At 45.4% G+C, this 16,174-nt stretch overlaps 7 protein-coding genes across 7 annotated transcripts; 5 read left to right on the top strand and 2 right to left on the bottom strand.

Moving 5' to 3' along the window:
• The first annotated feature begins 71 nt into the window (after positions 1-71).
• BJX67DRAFT_266349 (uncharacterized protein) lies at positions 72-918 on the top strand. The gene is made up of 2 exons (XM_071026434.1): positions 72-187; positions 285-918. Exons 1-2 carry the CDS (start codon positions 173-175, stop codon positions 711-713), a joined length of 444 nt encoding a protein of 147 aa, XP_070882148.1. The 5' UTR covers positions 72-172; the 3' UTR covers positions 714-918.
• On the top strand, positions 919-1,741 carry BJX67DRAFT_266350 (uncharacterized protein). The gene is made up of 2 exons (XM_071026435.1): positions 919-1,669; positions 1,734-1,741. The coding sequence occupies exon 1, from the start codon at positions 1,124-1,126 to the stop codon at positions 1,586-1,588; it is 465 nt and encodes a 154-aa protein (XP_070882147.1). The 5' UTR covers positions 919-1,123; the 3' UTR covers positions 1,589-1,669; positions 1,734-1,741.
• On the top strand, positions 1,725-2,708 carry BJX67DRAFT_266376 (uncharacterized protein). The gene is made up of 2 exons (XM_071026437.1): positions 1,725-1,829; positions 1,926-2,708. Exon 2 carries the CDS (start codon positions 1,926-1,928, stop codon positions 2,589-2,591), a length of 666 nt encoding a protein of 221 aa, XP_070882146.1. The 5' UTR covers positions 1,725-1,829; the 3' UTR covers positions 2,592-2,708.
• A 543-nt stretch (positions 2,709-3,251) lies between these two features.
• On the top strand, positions 3,252-4,367 carry BJX67DRAFT_390745 (uncharacterized protein; the record flags this gene model as incomplete). Its single annotated transcript, XM_071034674.1, has 4 exons — positions 3,252-3,531; positions 3,653-3,912; positions 4,005-4,243; positions 4,319-4,367. The coding sequence occupies 4 exons, from the start codon at positions 3,252-3,254 to the stop codon at positions 4,365-4,367; spliced, it is 828 nt and encodes a 275-aa protein (XP_070882145.1).
• A 138-nt stretch (positions 4,368-4,505) lies between these two features.
• On the bottom strand, positions 4,506-5,065 carry BJX67DRAFT_384916 (uncharacterized protein; the record flags this gene model as incomplete). The annotated part of the gene is made up of 2 exons (XM_071033753.1): positions 4,506-4,754; positions 4,829-5,065. 2 exons carry the CDS (start codon positions 5,063-5,065, stop codon positions 4,506-4,508), a joined length of 486 nt encoding a protein of 161 aa, XP_070882144.1.
• Positions 5,066-6,741: 1,676 nt separating this feature from the next.
• BJX67DRAFT_384915 (amino acid permease-domain-containing protein) lies at positions 6,742-8,647 on the bottom strand (the record flags this gene model as incomplete). The annotated part of the gene is made up of 3 exons (XM_071033752.1): positions 6,742-8,154; positions 8,222-8,424; positions 8,482-8,647. 3 exons carry the CDS (start codon positions 8,645-8,647, stop codon positions 6,742-6,744), a joined length of 1,782 nt encoding a protein of 593 aa, XP_070882143.1.
• A 418-nt stretch (positions 8,648-9,065) lies between these two features.
• On the top strand, positions 9,066-10,873 carry BJX67DRAFT_384914 (uncharacterized protein; the record flags this gene model as incomplete). The annotated part of the gene is made up of 4 exons (XM_071033751.1): positions 9,066-9,153; positions 9,204-10,606; positions 10,717-10,733; positions 10,798-10,873. 4 exons carry the CDS (start codon positions 9,066-9,068, stop codon positions 10,871-10,873), a joined length of 1,584 nt encoding a protein of 527 aa, XP_070882142.1.
• Positions 10,874-16,174: the final 5,301 nt, after the last annotated feature.

Raw genomic sequence — 16,174 nt, 5'->3', positions numbered from 1 at the left:
ACATGATCTTGATACCCAACGTACCCTCTACGACAGAGATATGAAGGCCATCATTCGTCCTGTTGGCGGTGGGGAGGGAGGAGGTCTGTATGCTTCCTGAAGCCCAAACCCAGGACGACAATCACAATCACTAATAAAGACACGGCCACTGTACGCCGAAATCCACTTCAATATGGGATCCTATATGGTGAGGGCTTATGTTCACAATTATATTTGTCTCTAATGCGGCCACTCTCTTATGCGCTTGATGAATGCTTGCTAAACATAGCTGATTCCCTTTCTAGGAACGAACCACTACCTCCGTAATCGTTCGGCACCCAGGCGGGAACGGGGAGGACGCCCATCTTGAAGCTGTCATTGACGAGTCCGCCGACGAGAATATTATCACTTGGAAACGCTGGAGACAACTGGAGGACCTGCTACAATTGGAATCAAAGCCTCTTGCATCGAGCAAGGTAGTCGTGGACTCTCAGGGTGTTTCATATACAGTGCAGAGCCAAGTATCCATGTCGATAAAACAGCGCGGTGCGCGATGCTCATCCTCTCTTCGGGACTACGTTGCTGAGAGTGAGAACGTGCGGATCGCGGGTAGATACGACATTCTCCTTGCGAAGAGCTGGAAGGAGAAATTTGCGCCTGATGGGCAAAATGGGAACAAGATTTACTCTGCGGCTCCAAGTCAGCTCAAAGGGTTTGGTAGTAAACGTCAGTGACTGGCTTCTATCTTCCTTGAGCTCTGCCCTACCTTCCCACCTAACCGCTGATGGCCTCCCCTCAAGGACAATAAATGCTAACCGACTAAGTTGTTTAGCGAGCAAAGAGTGGGAAGAGAAGGCTTCTGAACATGAGAAGCAGAACCGGGCGAAGGCTGAAGCCACTGAAGCTGAATTCGAACAGTCTTTGAAGGATAGGAAGGGCAAAGGGAAGGGACCTTCAAATGGTCAGTCTACAAGCTCAGCGAACCTGTGATGCGACACTATTATTGCGGTGGTTGGAGCATGAAGGAATGTCGCATTGTGTTGGGAGACGCTTAATCGCATGTTGATTCGTTGCACTACATCCTCGAGGGTGAATCTCATTTCTCGTAGCGCACTTTGCAAAGTCCCCTCCATCTCTCGAGTCCATGAAAATCCCACTTATGAAAAGTCAACACGTCGCAATAAATGTTATGGTCTCATCTTCGCAGGCGAGAAGGCTCGGAGAGAATCTGCATCTCGCCAAGAAGGTAAGAGCGATGCTGGTTCTAATGCCTGCAAATGCAACCTCAGAAACCGCCACGTCCTCCCACGTCCTGCCGCCTGCTTGTTCACACCCTCAAACTCCCACACAACCAATAGGATTCATCCCACAAATATTACGACAGCTGAACTTTAAACCCCCAGCCGCTCGTGGCTCGACTAACCCAGACACCTTCACCGACAAAACGATCGGTGGGACACTATTGGCTCCCGTTTGCTTTTTGATGCAAGACAAAGAACGCAGATGTCGGTCCGAGTCATCCTTTGAAAGAGAGATCTCGACCCACTCACCCTTGCATTTGATATCCAAATATCAGGGCCGAGCGGTCAAGAGTCGATTGTGTTATTAGATGCGCAAGAAGACGGCAGGTCGGGGCTTGGATCCTTAAAGAAGAGATTTGAAAATAAGGCCTCGAAAGAGCTTGAGACTTGTGAGCCCTGCCCCCGGAATCGCGGAAACAATTCCGAATTGTTGATAATGATGGGTTTACGAAGGGTATTGCGAGCATCGAGCCTCGTCCATTACAGAGCCTCATGAGGGCCTCGTCAGTGGGATAATTGTATAAGAATATCTGGATATACTACCAAGGGGTAAGCAACTACTCTTCCTTTTCCCTTCATATTGTCAGTATGATCTTCACTTAGCAAGGAGCTCTAACCTGCTATCCCCTTGGTCACCTATTACAGATGCCTTTGCTTCAATCGTGGAAACATGCGACTCGCGGCGTCGTTTCCTGTTGTGACCGACAAAAAGGCTCGAAGTTTGAAACCCAGTATCCAAAGCATGGTTTCTCACCGACTGCGACTGCATCTCGCTCGAAGCGTCCATTCGCTCAGTTGAAATGGTGGCCCAATACACGCAACGACGGGCGGGAGCGAGACTTGCGGACTGCACCTTCACGACAGCAGCGTGAGGATAAATTCACAGACAGAAACTCCAACAGCAAACCAGAAGATATAACTCGGAAAATATTTACATACGACATGATGGTTTTTGGGCTTGCGGAAGACGTTGTCTACCGCCGCGTATTGCTTGAATTTGGGGTCAATATCGACGCAGTTTCGGATGAGATACCACATCTACTGGGAATTCCCATTGATCCTTACGATGGATTCGAGGTACGGCTTCCGAATGGGCTCTACGTGGAGCCTATCGGCACGGTTGAGACGACGTGGAAGTTATACACCGGACAAAGATCACACAGAACACGATTCTTGGTGATCGAGGACAGCCAATTTGACATGTTGATAGGGAGATCTTCTATTCAACAATATAGACTTTGGGAAGAGGATGCGGACATCTGGAAGAGACTGCAATACCACTCCGAGAAAGATCATTTAGGGCCTGGGTAGGTTGGCATTTTCTCAAATATACGGCTGATAATGTATTCCTGATTTCGGTTGAAGCAATGGTTACGTATTCTACTTCAAATTATCACTTTTCCAGGGGAAAACGCCACTCAATCTGGCTTCAAATTCACATTCGTATGCAGGGGGAAGGGTATCGCGCCCAGGCATCAATATGGATCAGGTAGCCGACGAAAATCGCGTAACACTCGACCAAGCATTTAGCATTTGACACTCACAAGCTGCCTGCGTCTTGCTCTGGGTAGCAGTTTCTGCCTTGAGATTCCAGCTTGGGCAACTCAAGCTGCATGATCGTCTCTTCAAGTAATGTAAGATATGCTCAAGAACAAATGCACACCTATCAATCCCATTACATCGCTCTGAGCCTCGTGTGGCTCAGGTACTCGTGCACAAGGCCGCGAACAATCAATCTGGTTGTGGTGTGCCCAACTCTGTTCACACTTGCACTCAAGGCTCGAGACTTGAGGCTCAGTGAAGACGCAGTATGCCTCGCAATGCAGTTGTGTAGATTATATAGTATATAAGGAAAAAGAGAGCCGCGAGATCTAGCTTAGCAGAAGCTACGTCCTACCTAAACTAGAGAACCCCAAGCTTTCATACAGTTCATCTCCCCGGAAAAATTAACATCCAAAAAAAAAAAAAAAAATGGAAGGCTACGACAGACTTGCAGCCCTAATGACCGGCGACAAGGGACTCTCTATCTTCCGCGCATTTAAGCGGCTGAATGCGAAGAACCTCCTCTACCTCCAAGCGGAGATCGTGATCAAAGAGAAAGAGCTAAACCGGATTATGAAAGAGGATAGGGAGTCTCGGGAGAAATTCCGCGAACAGTTCTCTTCTTCTGTGCGGCTTTTGAAAGGGGGTGAGGAGCCGTCGGCGCAGTGGAAGAAGTGGATGGAGTTGAGGGTGTTGTTGGGGGAGTATAGTAAGTGATGTCCCATTTTATATTCTTTCTCGTGAAGTTGGAGCTGGAGTTCAACTTGGGTCGATATAGTACTAATTAGTACGGGTTGGGAGGAGTTGCCAGTGCTGATACAACGGTATAGATACAGCATTTGCGCAACACGCACAACTCCTTCGGCTGAAAGCTCCGCATGGGCGAGATCTGGAAGTCTTCCGCGGCTGGCTGAAGGAGAATGCCTTCTGCGCGACCCCCGTGGAATGCGATCAGTGGTTCGGGGGAAATGGCGAGAGCACAAAGGACCTTGTTACGCTTTCTGGACGATACGAGAACGTGGATTCGCTCACGAGGTGGGTTTTTGGGACCGTTGTACCGTGGTATCATGGGGTGGTTGGGGATAAAAAGGTTCTTTGCGGTCCCTGGCTTCGTTTACTTCCTGCGTTGCTTCCCCGATTGGCTTGATGTGTTTGCTGACAGTAGATTTCCGTTGTGTGTAGGCCGGGGACGAAGAGACAGGTGTGGTTTATTACGACGATGACAGAATTATCCGTGCCACGAGGGTGACGAGCACGATTACCTCGTCGGTGATTCCCGCAACTTCGATGATCGTGCTGTATCTTGTGGATCATATGGTTTGGCGGTTGGTCATCATTGTCCTCTATAATATCTGCTTTTCGATTATTCTCGGACTTTTGGCAAAGGCGAGACGGGTGGAGGTGTTTGCAGCTTCGACAGCGTAAGTCTATCGCTCGGCTTTTCTTGACACTGGCTACATTTGGAGATTGGAGCTGACTTCGCTTATGTTGGACAGGTTTGCTGCTGTGCAAGTTGCCTTCATCACCAATTTTCCAAGAGACTGAATGATGTGTCCGGTCACGGCTGGGATGTGGTGTATATCTTTGGTATTTCTGACACGCACCCGGTATACGGGCAACGGCGTTTCCTATAGGTTTAACTAGGAGCGGCGTATCGATTCAGGTTATTCATTTCATTGCTGTTTACTCCACGTCTTTCTTGCTTATCGTGACAGGCTGTGATTCGTCACGGCTAGACCGACTTTCAATATCATTGTCATCCTCAACGGCAACCGTAAAGTAATCCTCACGCGCAGGTTGCAGAGCGTACAGGGGGCTCTCCTCTTCCAATTGCGGCTGATGCGTATGCTGACGGGCTGCCACCAAAACCCAGGCGATTAGGACCACAGCATGAGCCGAGATGAGGCCAAGGGCTACAGCATCCAGGTACAACTTCGCCCTGTCAGTAGCAATCCTGTAACGACGTTTGTCCAGCCAAGTAGTAGAAAGGCACGCCCCAGACATACATGGCCGTAGGAAGCCCATTGACGTCGTTGTATTTGCATAAATAGTCCGTGATGTCGCCAGCCTAGCATGATTTGGAAAAGACAGCAAACAGCCATGATACTTCCGACCCAGTGGTGGAAAGATGATAACTTATGCGCGCGGATAAGGCCGATACCCACGCCGATTAATAAGAGAATTGAGGTGAGAACCTGCAGGATCCAATGGTACTGGAACGCATTTTTAGATCCTGACCGCATCGAAACTACTCCAGCGGGGAAGAGAACCAAAAAAGCAGCGCTCATGAGCCAACCGTGGATATGAACGATCGGATTCATCCACGACCATCCACCAGGAACTTCTGACGCAACGAGCTCAGCGATGCCGTGCCTAATTGGAGGCAACAATGATGGAGATGTATTATTGTTGATAGAGCGTGTGCCTGACGTAGAACCGGCCTCAGCCGACGCTGGTTGTATGGTGATGGTGCGGATGTACGTTCAGATGGGTGTCGTCCGAGTACTTGTCAAACTCCTGCTGGTCGTTCCTTCCATGCCCAGATGCTTTATCTATTATATTAATTATATTATTCTATTAAAATTGCTTTGCTTGGCATTATATTAATACATCTATATTACTATAATTGGGTTGGTATATAATTATTCTATAGCATTATAATATGGTATTATAGTATAATAAGGTTTATTAGCTATTATTATCCAATTCTCTAACAATCCCCCTCTTTTAAGGTTTTTGTCCCAAAGATATAATAAATAGTGTCTCCCAGGTAAGTTAGTTGCAACTTGACTTGCTTCTTTTCCAATATTATAGTACTAACTTATAATATTGTTATCAAAGCGACGACCTCTCGTACGCTTCTAACCCCGGGCTCTCACGCGGGACTTCCAAAGGGTTCGGATTGACCTATCTTACCTGGTACGGTCACGTCCAACGAGTATGAAGACTCGTCATGGTCGGGTGGAAGTCGAGGTGAAAGGGCAGGGCCAGCCTATAGTACATATACTATAACCTGTAGAGTAAGTGCTAGACGAGTTGCTTCGCAAGGATCCTTAGTAGAATTGCTGGTACTCTGATAACAGTAGTATTGATCACGAAGAGAGGAAAGTTAGGTACAGTAGTAATGAGTGTCCCTTATATGTCCCTTCTTCCTCCAGTCTTTCCAGTCAATGTTAGTATAGGGCCTACCATCAGGTAGTTATATACCAGATTGGTATGCCGCATACCAATCCTTGGCGATATACCAGGTCATGTGCCTTGATGGCTCGTGGGCACTTCGCCCGGGTGGTGTTCGTTGTAGAACTGCTGGGATTCGCATGTGGTCACCCACCATACTGTGGCTTAAACACGGGCGGAAGTTGGGTGTCGCCGGCCGGGTGAGCCGCTCACCCCTCGGGGGTGATTTAATATCATGAAGTGATCAACATACCCAACACCCTTCATGGGATGCTGGAGAACGACACAATATTGAAATAGGGCTTGGAGCCGAGTGATTGCTGGTGCGGGGATGTAATTGGGGTACTAATGCTAGCCACAGTAATACAAGGCCAGGGACTAGGGTAAGAGAGCGCCTGCAAGAACTAGGTGATGGAATTGAAGAGAGGTTTTAGTTGGCTATATATTAATAATAGTATAGGCCAACTGAGGCACCCTAACACCTTCGCCCACTCTCGAAATTGAATACGGCCGTGGCAAACGTCTAAAACTACACTATATCTTGCTTATCGTCGCGAAGCTTGCTGGATATGCCGACTTTCTCTATGAATCCACCTATATGTGGCTGGGCCGGACCATATCAATTTGAAAGCGTAGTCAAATTTCAGATTAAACTGTGAAATCCCAAACGAGGTCAGAAAGACAAGGTATTAGTATTAAAAATCCCAAACCATAACGGTGCCTTACCTATCGAACCCCGAGCTCAAGTCCTCACAATGACGGGTATCCAGCTTTCGACTACACGTTCTGAGAGCTGAGTCCATTCTCCTTCAGGGTTCCGGATATCAACCGGACATATCAGTGGGTTTCTCACGACGTGTAACTTCTGGTGGCTAAGGATTTCTTTCATCTTGAGTCCCAGAAACCAGAGCAATCCCCACAGGGGCCCGGACAACCCAATCGTGGGGACCAGGTACCAGGGCGTTCCGGCTTTCTCTCGAGAGAATGGCGAACCACGGTCCGGGCGAGCAAATGCGGCAAAGAGGAGGAACCCGTTAGTTAGAAAGTAAAGCAGTGCAGAGAAGGTGCCAAGCCGCGGCTTGTAGTTAGATATTTCTCTCCATTGGTATGCGCCTGTGAGATTCAGAAACAGGAGGCCTCCGGAGACGAAGAAGCCCGAGACGCCCACGATGACATAGCTGAAGAGACTGACCAGTAAGTTGTATGCTGTTGTGGGCTTGAGCATGGATGTCACAGCCACCAAAAAGATTGAGCTCAGGAACTGGAGGCATAGAGCACCCATGGGTGTCTTCTCGAGGTGGGAATCAATATCGTTTGCCTCTGGCCTTGGTTCGCCCGCCAGATTTCGCTTCAGATACTCCCACGGCGTGATGCGCCCAGGTGCAAAGAATTTTGCGAAGGGCAGTATTCCTTCTTTTGCTATTTCCTGCTTCACTCGGGCTGCAGTGAATGTTTGGACAAGAAGGTTGCCAAAGGCTGAGATGGCGATCACTGCCGCCATCGCACTTTTTGCGCGTTCATTGTTCCCGAAGATATTCTCGAAGAACAAGGTCGCTAGATCCATATCACTTTGCAGCACAGCCTGCTTCGATACAACACAGAGGTAGGCGATATTAACCAACATGTATAGGCCAATTGTAATTGCCATGGCAATCGGGGTGTATCTTGGGAAGGTTTTCCTCGGGCTCTTGACTTCACTGAGCACATAGAAAGGTTGCTCGAAGCCCCAGTAAGAATATGAAACATAAAACATGGAATGAACATAGCTCGCCAAGTCGCGCCGACCAGCGGAGAAGGAGGTATCGGGGTCGAAGTTCTTGGATGCTGTTGGGTTTCCCGTACTTCGGAGACCACCACCCGCTTTGACAAACCCAAGGACGATGATCGTTATCAAGGTCAGGACCTTGATAACCGCGAAGAAGTTGTTGACAAGAAGACCGCCACGTCGAGAGAAAATATTCAAAGAAATGCACAATGTGAGAACCCCTATCGCGAGGCCAACCACCGCCCCCTGGGATGGGTCTTCGTGACCAGCTGCTCGCATCACCTGGATACCAAACGCGATGGCATTGCCCGAGAGGTTGGCGAGCAGAATAAATGGAACTCCGTACATGCATGTGGCAAGGAACCGAGGTCTAGGGAACAAGAACTCCAGCTAGATAAAATTAGGCAAATTCATTAAGGTATGTTGGAGAGGACTGCTGCAGTTTTGGCCAACGTACATAATTCTTCTCTCCACCACTGCGTGGCACATTCTTCTTCCCCCGTCCGGGGATGGTATAGCAGGGTATAGAGAGCCCAAATTGAAGCCAGCAAGCGAGACCAGAGGCTCCATAAGCGCCACCAAACGCCCAGAGGAGGAGGGCTGCTCCGACACTACCCGTCCCTTGTAGGATGCGTGCGGGCGTGAGAAAGATACCAGTACCTACCCAGGCTCGTGTTAGGCAAAGAGACGTCTGTTCTGGGAAATAGGATCACTAACCTATTGTTCGATTGAGAGCTAGAGCCATAATTGTAAAGGGGCCAATTCTCTGATTGTCAGCAAGAGAAAATGCATTATCAACCTCCCTCCAGTTATCATCCGGCTCCTCTGCCCGGGCATACTCGGTGAAGTCGGTATTGACGCCATGAAAAATATCCTTGGCCATCTGTGCAAGATATCAACGATGCAGAGCAACTTACATCAAGCGCAAGGGGTGCACCACTGTTTATGAATCCGATGAGGAACATGCATACTTCGGAACAGTCTCCAACTGAGGCTGTTGCACTGCCCTCTTTCACCCTAAATTGCGGGCTGCCTTTGAGTTCGCCTTGCGTGGAGGTTTTCCAATCATGTCCCTTGTGCCTCAATCCGCCTCGAAGGAGATAAGGTCAGGTGGACGTTGGTTGCTACTTGGCGGCCTTTCCGCGAGAGGCCGAGAAACCTGAAAAGGATGAACTTGCAGGGATTCTGGTCCTTGGTGAGGCTCGCCCGGGCAAAAAGAACGAAGAGGCCCGCCCCCTCACTCTTCCCCAGCCTTGCGTTCCTCCATCTCCCCATTTTCTAAACAGACCTGCCACGAAGCAATGTCGCTCATCGGGGTGAGCTTTGCAGATTTGATTACTGCGATTAAGCTTTGTACCAAGATTGTCGAGCTCTACAGAAATGACCCAGGTGAGTTCTCTCCTCTCTGACATGGTCCACGCCAACATGGAGACCTCTAGTCGCGCCTGTCCAGCACCTAAGAAACGAGGTTGCTTTCCTCAAAGAAAAGGTTTCTCAACTTGACGTTCTTAACCAAGAATCGCAAGATTTGCTCTTGCTATCCGATAATCTGAGCCCACCTACCCGAGACGGCCGCGAGCAACTGATCGGCGCAGACTTTATTGAGACTTTGAAGGAATGCGACAAATTTTGCGCTCGCCACAGCAGTCGAGGATGGACGAGGATGCAAAGGCTTAAACGGGGCGAAGAGGTGCAAAGACGGTCGTCCCAGTTGAGAGAGAGGCTCCGATGCCACCTCCAGAGTATCGATCTGGTCACACAGCTGGTACAGCTTAAACTGCTCAGGGAGATATATGCAATGTTGAGTGAAGTAGAAAGTGTGCATCAGGACTCAATTGGTATGCAGCAGCAAATACCCGGAGCCCTGCCTGTCATATCGCCCCGGATCAGTGACAAATTTCTTGCCGCCGTTGCTACCAACCCTCCGAAGGACTATCTTGATATTAAGCGACTACCACTGTGGGAGACGCTGGCTGCCGCCTGTCGATTTCACCGCTTGAGCGTGACGGAGCTGGCAGACGCCGAGGTGGATTTCCATCCCAGCCCGTCGTCTGACAGAGCCGAACATTACAGAGCCGAACAGTATCTCAATCTCTTAAAGGCATGCTGGCTTCTTGTTATCATTCAGGAAAGCAGATCTCTACAGGACCACAATCCCGGAAGGATCTACAAACGTACACTCCTGGCTCTTCAGCGAAGGATCGCTGATCGTCATAGTATACTGCGACAAGAGGCATCAGAGGATAGCCACAGAGGGGTCTTTTCGGATGATGAGCTGCTTGTTCTACCAGACGCCGCATTTAATATATGGCCATCTCCACCCCCTCTTCCGGAGCTAAGCAACTGCAGACCATATGAATGTGAATTACTTCGCTTTTCGCATCCCCGCGGTCCACATATCACGGAGGAGCTCATTTTGTTTCGTTCCAGCCCTATCTCCCTCCGGCTTGTGGAAAATAAGGTCCCCAAAAATCCATTCCGCGGAAAACAGCAAATACAGCAGCGCATGATCGACACCCATTCTGACAGAGTGGTCCCAGCTTACGCCTTGCGTTTTGCCTCCGGAAATGCCGAACTGTCCGAGTTATCCATTCGCCTTACCAACTCAACAGGACATACTGAACAAGAGTGGATATTCAGAGACTTGTCCGAGCTTTTCAGGTTCCAAATGGCTCTTACTGGGTACTCCGTGGAGCTGACCCCCGCCCTGAGTATCCCAATGAGCTTTGGCAAGAAACGCAGAGCTTTTGGCGTCACACCGCAAGAAGGCCTGGGATGTCTTCAGATCTGGGTTCCCGCGACACCAAAAGGTCCGATCTCTCCGTCATCCACTATGAACCTTGTAAGTTATCAAGACAATACCCATGAGGAAAAGACGATAACTATGCCGAGGATCAGCCATCCACCGGCTTTAGTGGCTGTTACAGTGGACAGTAAGACTGACACCTACAGTACCTGGTTTATCGAACGTACGTACCGAGGACTTGGTGCTCTGGATTGCGTGTGGTTACGACACAGCTAATGATACTCTAGTTTCACCTCATATCATAATGACTCAATATCCCAATGCCGAAGAGAGTTACTATATGCTCACGATCCGAAGCGATGAATCGTCCGTAATCTGTCGTCGGGTCTCAGTTCCAAGAAGCCAAAGCGAGAACCTGAATCTGGCGCTTTTCGGGCTTCCTCGTCACCGTGACTTTTACAACCCAAACGTAGTCACTCTGATAGATTGCAGTTTTATCGCCTTTGCATTTGATCGCTCGGAACTGATGGAAAGGACGAAAGCCAGCATCGACCGTGTTCTAAGAAGACGCAGAGACAGTGCAAGCCCAAGCCAGTCAAGACGCCCATCAGGTGATAGTGTGGCCTTGAGCTTGAAGTCACTCGCTCGACCATTCACCAGCTCACGGGCTGATACAGAGTCTGCATAAGTCGTTCACCCGTTTCTATTTCATCACTATCGACGAGAACGTGGCAACCCCTGCCATTACTTCGACATAAAAGATAGTTGACGACTGCCTGATACATCTGTATTGAGATTGCCTTGATCCATTCGTTGGAGTTCTAGTTGTATCGACTAATTCGGATAATTTCTTTTTTGCTTCATTGGTGTGGAATGCCATGATATCTGGGGAGTCATCACTTGCAGTTTAGAAATGAGCTATGCCTGCTATGACAATGATATGCCACGGAACAGTTACGCGAGGGACCCACTTAGTGGAAACTGGCATATGAATAGCAACGAGCTCGACTTGTGTTATAGTACAAAGTATAAGCAAAGCAACTCATAGACATTGTTGATATTTCTCTAGGTCATCCATGTTGAAGAAGTCCTTGAGGATATCACACAGCTGGAACTCATGTCGTTGGGCACGAATTTTTTTTGCAAAGCATCTGTAAAGTAATAATTGTAAGTGATTTGTTGCAAACGGACTCTAAATTTCAAGGTTGTCTGATAATCTTCCAGGTTGAGAGTCGGAAGTTAGTCGTACTTCTTCTCTGGATACCAATTTTCTAGAACAACAGTGTATATGTTATTGATAACCCTAGACCTCTTCAAAGTGCTTTCTGATAGACAGCCCCACGAACAACCTTTTCTGGGCATCTAGGAGAACTGGATACTGGCCCTATAGCTTGCATTCGTAGCCTGTAATGGGGGCGGGTCGAAGTTGTGGCTTGGATTCCAAGCAAAGGACGTCGCGGAGCATAGCGGGATCAGACAGGGTGCCGTAGAAGAAATAAGGGCTGGTGGGCGCAGCAAACAGATCTATGTAAGGTGGTGGTCTTCCGGGTTGGAAGAAATAGCCAGACCTCAGCTTCATGATGAACGCGGATACTTTCGAGCTTGGATTTCTGGCGGAGGAGGAGGAAGAGTACCAGAAGCAGCGACGTCCTTGTCTCCTTGGTTGTCTGACATTTCTTTGGTGACGGCCAACAGGGTGTTTGCAGGGTGGAGTGAGAACCAGCTGAAGGACGAAAATTCGATTGAAGCTTCCGTTTTGAACTCGGGGTTTGCTGTCTCTCCGCCAACCCCCCAGCCCTTTGCGGGTGTCAAAGTGGTTCGTTTCTCTCAGTGCTGGCCTCGTAATTACTTTAAAAACATGACATATCAACTATACATAGGACTATACTAGAAGACCCACCAAGGCGATTCGCTCGTTTCGAACAGGAGGTTCTGGTATCATTTGATTCGCAATAGTGAGCCGCTCGCGGTGCAGGGTAATAAGGAGCATGCAACTTTGGCTCTGACTGGCCCTGCCTCCGGGACATAGAGAGCCACAACAAGGTTGTTGCCGCGCGAATCAACGATTTCGCCTTTGGCCTTGAGGCCGTCGTACAGATGCTTTATCAGACTTATTACGCTGCTGCAGAAGGCTCCTAGAGGAAGTTATGTGAGACTAACCAGCAGTTTCCAGTTGATCCAGCCATGCGCCATCTTGCGGCCTGTATCTCTTCCATGGGGCTTGTCCATACCATCTATAGTATACCAGGTAGGGTTATCTAATGTTGTGCACTGGCCTGCCCTCTTGTAGACTGAATTCTCTAGTTTTAGAACTGGCACTTCTTTTGGTTTTGGCTTTGTTGGAGGCTGAGGCTTGGGCTTGGGCTTGGGCTTGATAGGATCTGGCATATAGACGCTAAAAACTGTGCTGCTAACTAGAGAGTGCAGGACTAGGGCCTTAGGAGGTATAATATTTATTCTTAAGATAAATATCCTAGTTAATATTTCCCGGCCTAGAACTAGCATGCTATTAGTATTCCTTTATTTTTATAACCTAAAGGCAACATGTAATAAGTTAGGAAGATACTTACTGTGAGAGTACCACGTGATCCAGGCAACGTGTTCCCAACTGGACCAAAAGGTCACTATGATCAGACCCGATGGTCTGATCTGCCTGGATCGCACCTATATAGCCTGCGCCGTGACAATTCTAAAAAGATGGTTATTATTTTTAGCTATTTGCGTTCAGCTATTAATGGCAAGTCTGTTACTGCTATCTTAAATGTTAATTTTATTTGAAAACTGTGTGTCCTGTGGTAAAGAAATACCTGGTTTCTTGTTCTGTTTAGACTAGTATTATCTTGGTGTTTTGCTGGCTTGAAATGTGGTACCAAGAGAGTAGTCAAGGAAAAGTAGTTTAACTTTTTTTTTTGTTTCTTCTAGCCTGGTTGGGAATAGGCTAGATTTTTTTTTACCATGGAAGAGTATACTGCTAGCTCTAAGAGCTTAAGGGTTGAACTTGCCTAATATAAAGATTCCTTTGCTAGGAGATTAAAAAAGAGAAATATGTTCTAAGTTTTACCCCTTGCTTTTAGTAATTAAGTAGCTAGAGGTGCTTGTAGGTCTGCCTATATAGCATGCCCTAGTGAATGTCGGCCAGAACGAAAAATGCCGCTTGATTCTCTCTAGCTACTGAGTGGCGGCCTACTAGGGAGGTTGTGTGGTCACATGACCTCAGCTAGTTTTCGGATTAAGGGTTGATCCGATGGGGTAGCTCAACGTTTTGACGTCAGGTTGAATACTCATAGAATTGTGTGTATTCTAAAGGTCTGTTTTGGCGCGAGGGCCCTTCAGGGGCAACTCGCGTACAATAGTAATTCCGGTCCGACGCAATACCCGGTTAGGTAATCCGACACTAGTTGCCCAACCAAGGCCTCCAACACACCCTTATAGGTGACTTGCTGGTATAAGGCTAGCAACCTTCCTAATTTGGTAGTCTAGATACAATACCTGGTATTAAAGTATAGAATTCAGGATAAAAATATAGGAAAAAACATATAAACTACAAGGAAAAACTATAGAAAAATCTTATTTTAATATCCTCTATAAAAATAAGAAGTGAATTAGCCTACTAAATAACCTCTTAAAGATTAATTAATCTTATAAAGGCTTTAAAATAGCCTATATCAAGTGATTTTATAAATCTATTAGCTAGATTATATATCTTATTAATATATAAGAATTTAACCTTGCCTGCTTCTAGGTAGTTCTTAATAAATAGGAAATAGTTATCTAGCTATTTTATAATAAGCAAGAACCTTATTTTCTAAAGTAACTTGATAGTATTATTACTATTAGTTAATATTATAATCTTCTTGTTTATTAGCAAGCTAAGTATTATAGCAAGCTTCTAGATATATAATACTTTCTTAACTATATAGTTAAAAGTAATAAGTTCTATAATAATTATATATAGGGCAAGTATTAATTCTTTTTTAAAGGACTAAGATATTAGGCTGCCTATATAAAGTATTATAAATACCTTAGTACTCTTACTATTAGTATAATCTTAATATATAGTATTAATATAAATCTATAGACCTACTTTAGGATTTTAATTAATTTATAGGTAATATTAGTAGTATTTTAAATACTATAGTAGATTTTTAACAGCTTTTAGGTTATATTAGATTAGGGAGCTTATATAATATTATAGTTAGAATATAGTATACTAGATATTAAGCTATATTTTAGTAATAAGCTAATTAAGCTAACCTAGGACTATTATAAAGTTAGAAACTAGGACTAATTTAATATTCTTAATATTACTATTTAGGCTAGATTCTTACTTTTCAAGCTTTATATAATAGGATTAGTATACTAGATTTATAAGGATATTAGTATTGCTGCATATTGCTATGCTATACTTGGTAAGAATATTTTTAGTATAAATATTCTAGCTTATTAATATAATACTAGAATTAGGATTCTAGTAAATAATATAGTCTAGAAATTAGGTTAGTTCCTTAATTATCTTTAGATTAAACAATTCCTCAAGATTAGCCTGGATATTATTAATACTAGCTTTTATGTTATTAACAAGTATTAGGTTATTAACTTAGATAATTATATAGGCCTTACCTTTATAATATATATATAGCTCCTTGTATAGTAGCATAAATGTAAGGCGTTGTTAGATTAGGGTCCGCTGATCAATCCGTAGGAGAACGCCTAAGGATATTCTTGAGAGGAATAAAGAGAATATAGATTGTTAGAGTCAAATAAAGTATAGAAAGAGGTAGATAACCAAAGTAATTAGTAAATAATAGGTATATTATTAATCTAGTTAATAATAGATAGAGAATAAAAACTTTCTAAATATAGGTAATAATAGTCTTTTTATATCTATTTTTATAGTATCCTGGAGTACTATATAATACCTATATTAGAGTACCTGCTCTATTATATCCAATCATATTAGATTGCCTAATACTACTATAGTCTGATTTAGCCTTAGCATCATATTACCTAATATAACCAGGTCAGTACATCTTTATTCCCTAGTGTCTCGACATGGCGCTGTGGCACATCAGATTCATTGGCTGTCGACCTCCGTTTCTCTGACAGGCGTTGGGATTCGGCGAAAGTATTCAACTATCGCGACGCCGGGTGCCAGCAAGCATCGAGCTGCCTAGTCTTCGTGAAGGGACTTATTCAGGTTTACGCGGAGGATTCTATTGTAAGAGGAATAGAATAGATTACTTAGAAAACTAGGATACATGCAAGAGTCAGGATCCTTATATAATTGGCTATTGGGCCACTATTAGGCAGCTATCTAAGTAGGGTTAGAGTAGGGTTGTTGTTGATGCCTGCTAGTTCAGGCACCAACTATAACAATTTATTCCCCCCCTAAACTATAAACCATCCTGGTTTGTGCTAAGCTATTTTAGGTAATATCTTATATAAAAGTTATTTACTAATTAAATTATTAATAAAAGATAAAGTAATAATAAAGCTTTAATAGAGTCTTTAATATAAAGATTCTATCTTTAGTTTAGTATTATAGAATAGTTAGTCTTATAAATATTATAGATTTTCTATAGCTTATAGACTTTAGTAGGTATTATATATTATTAAATTATTACTGTAAGTTAGTTCTATAGTAGTGCTAGGACACTACCAAGG

The sequence above is a fragment of the Aspergillus lucknowensis genome, assembly GCF_044049455.1.
Source record: "Aspergillus lucknowensis strain CBS 449.75 chromosome Unknown BJX67scaffold_55, whole genome shotgun sequence".
Classification (NCBI taxonomy): domain Eukaryota; kingdom Fungi; phylum Ascomycota; class Eurotiomycetes; order Eurotiales; family Aspergillaceae; genus Aspergillus; species Aspergillus lucknowensis.
This window is presented reverse-complemented; position numbering and strand designations above follow the sequence as displayed.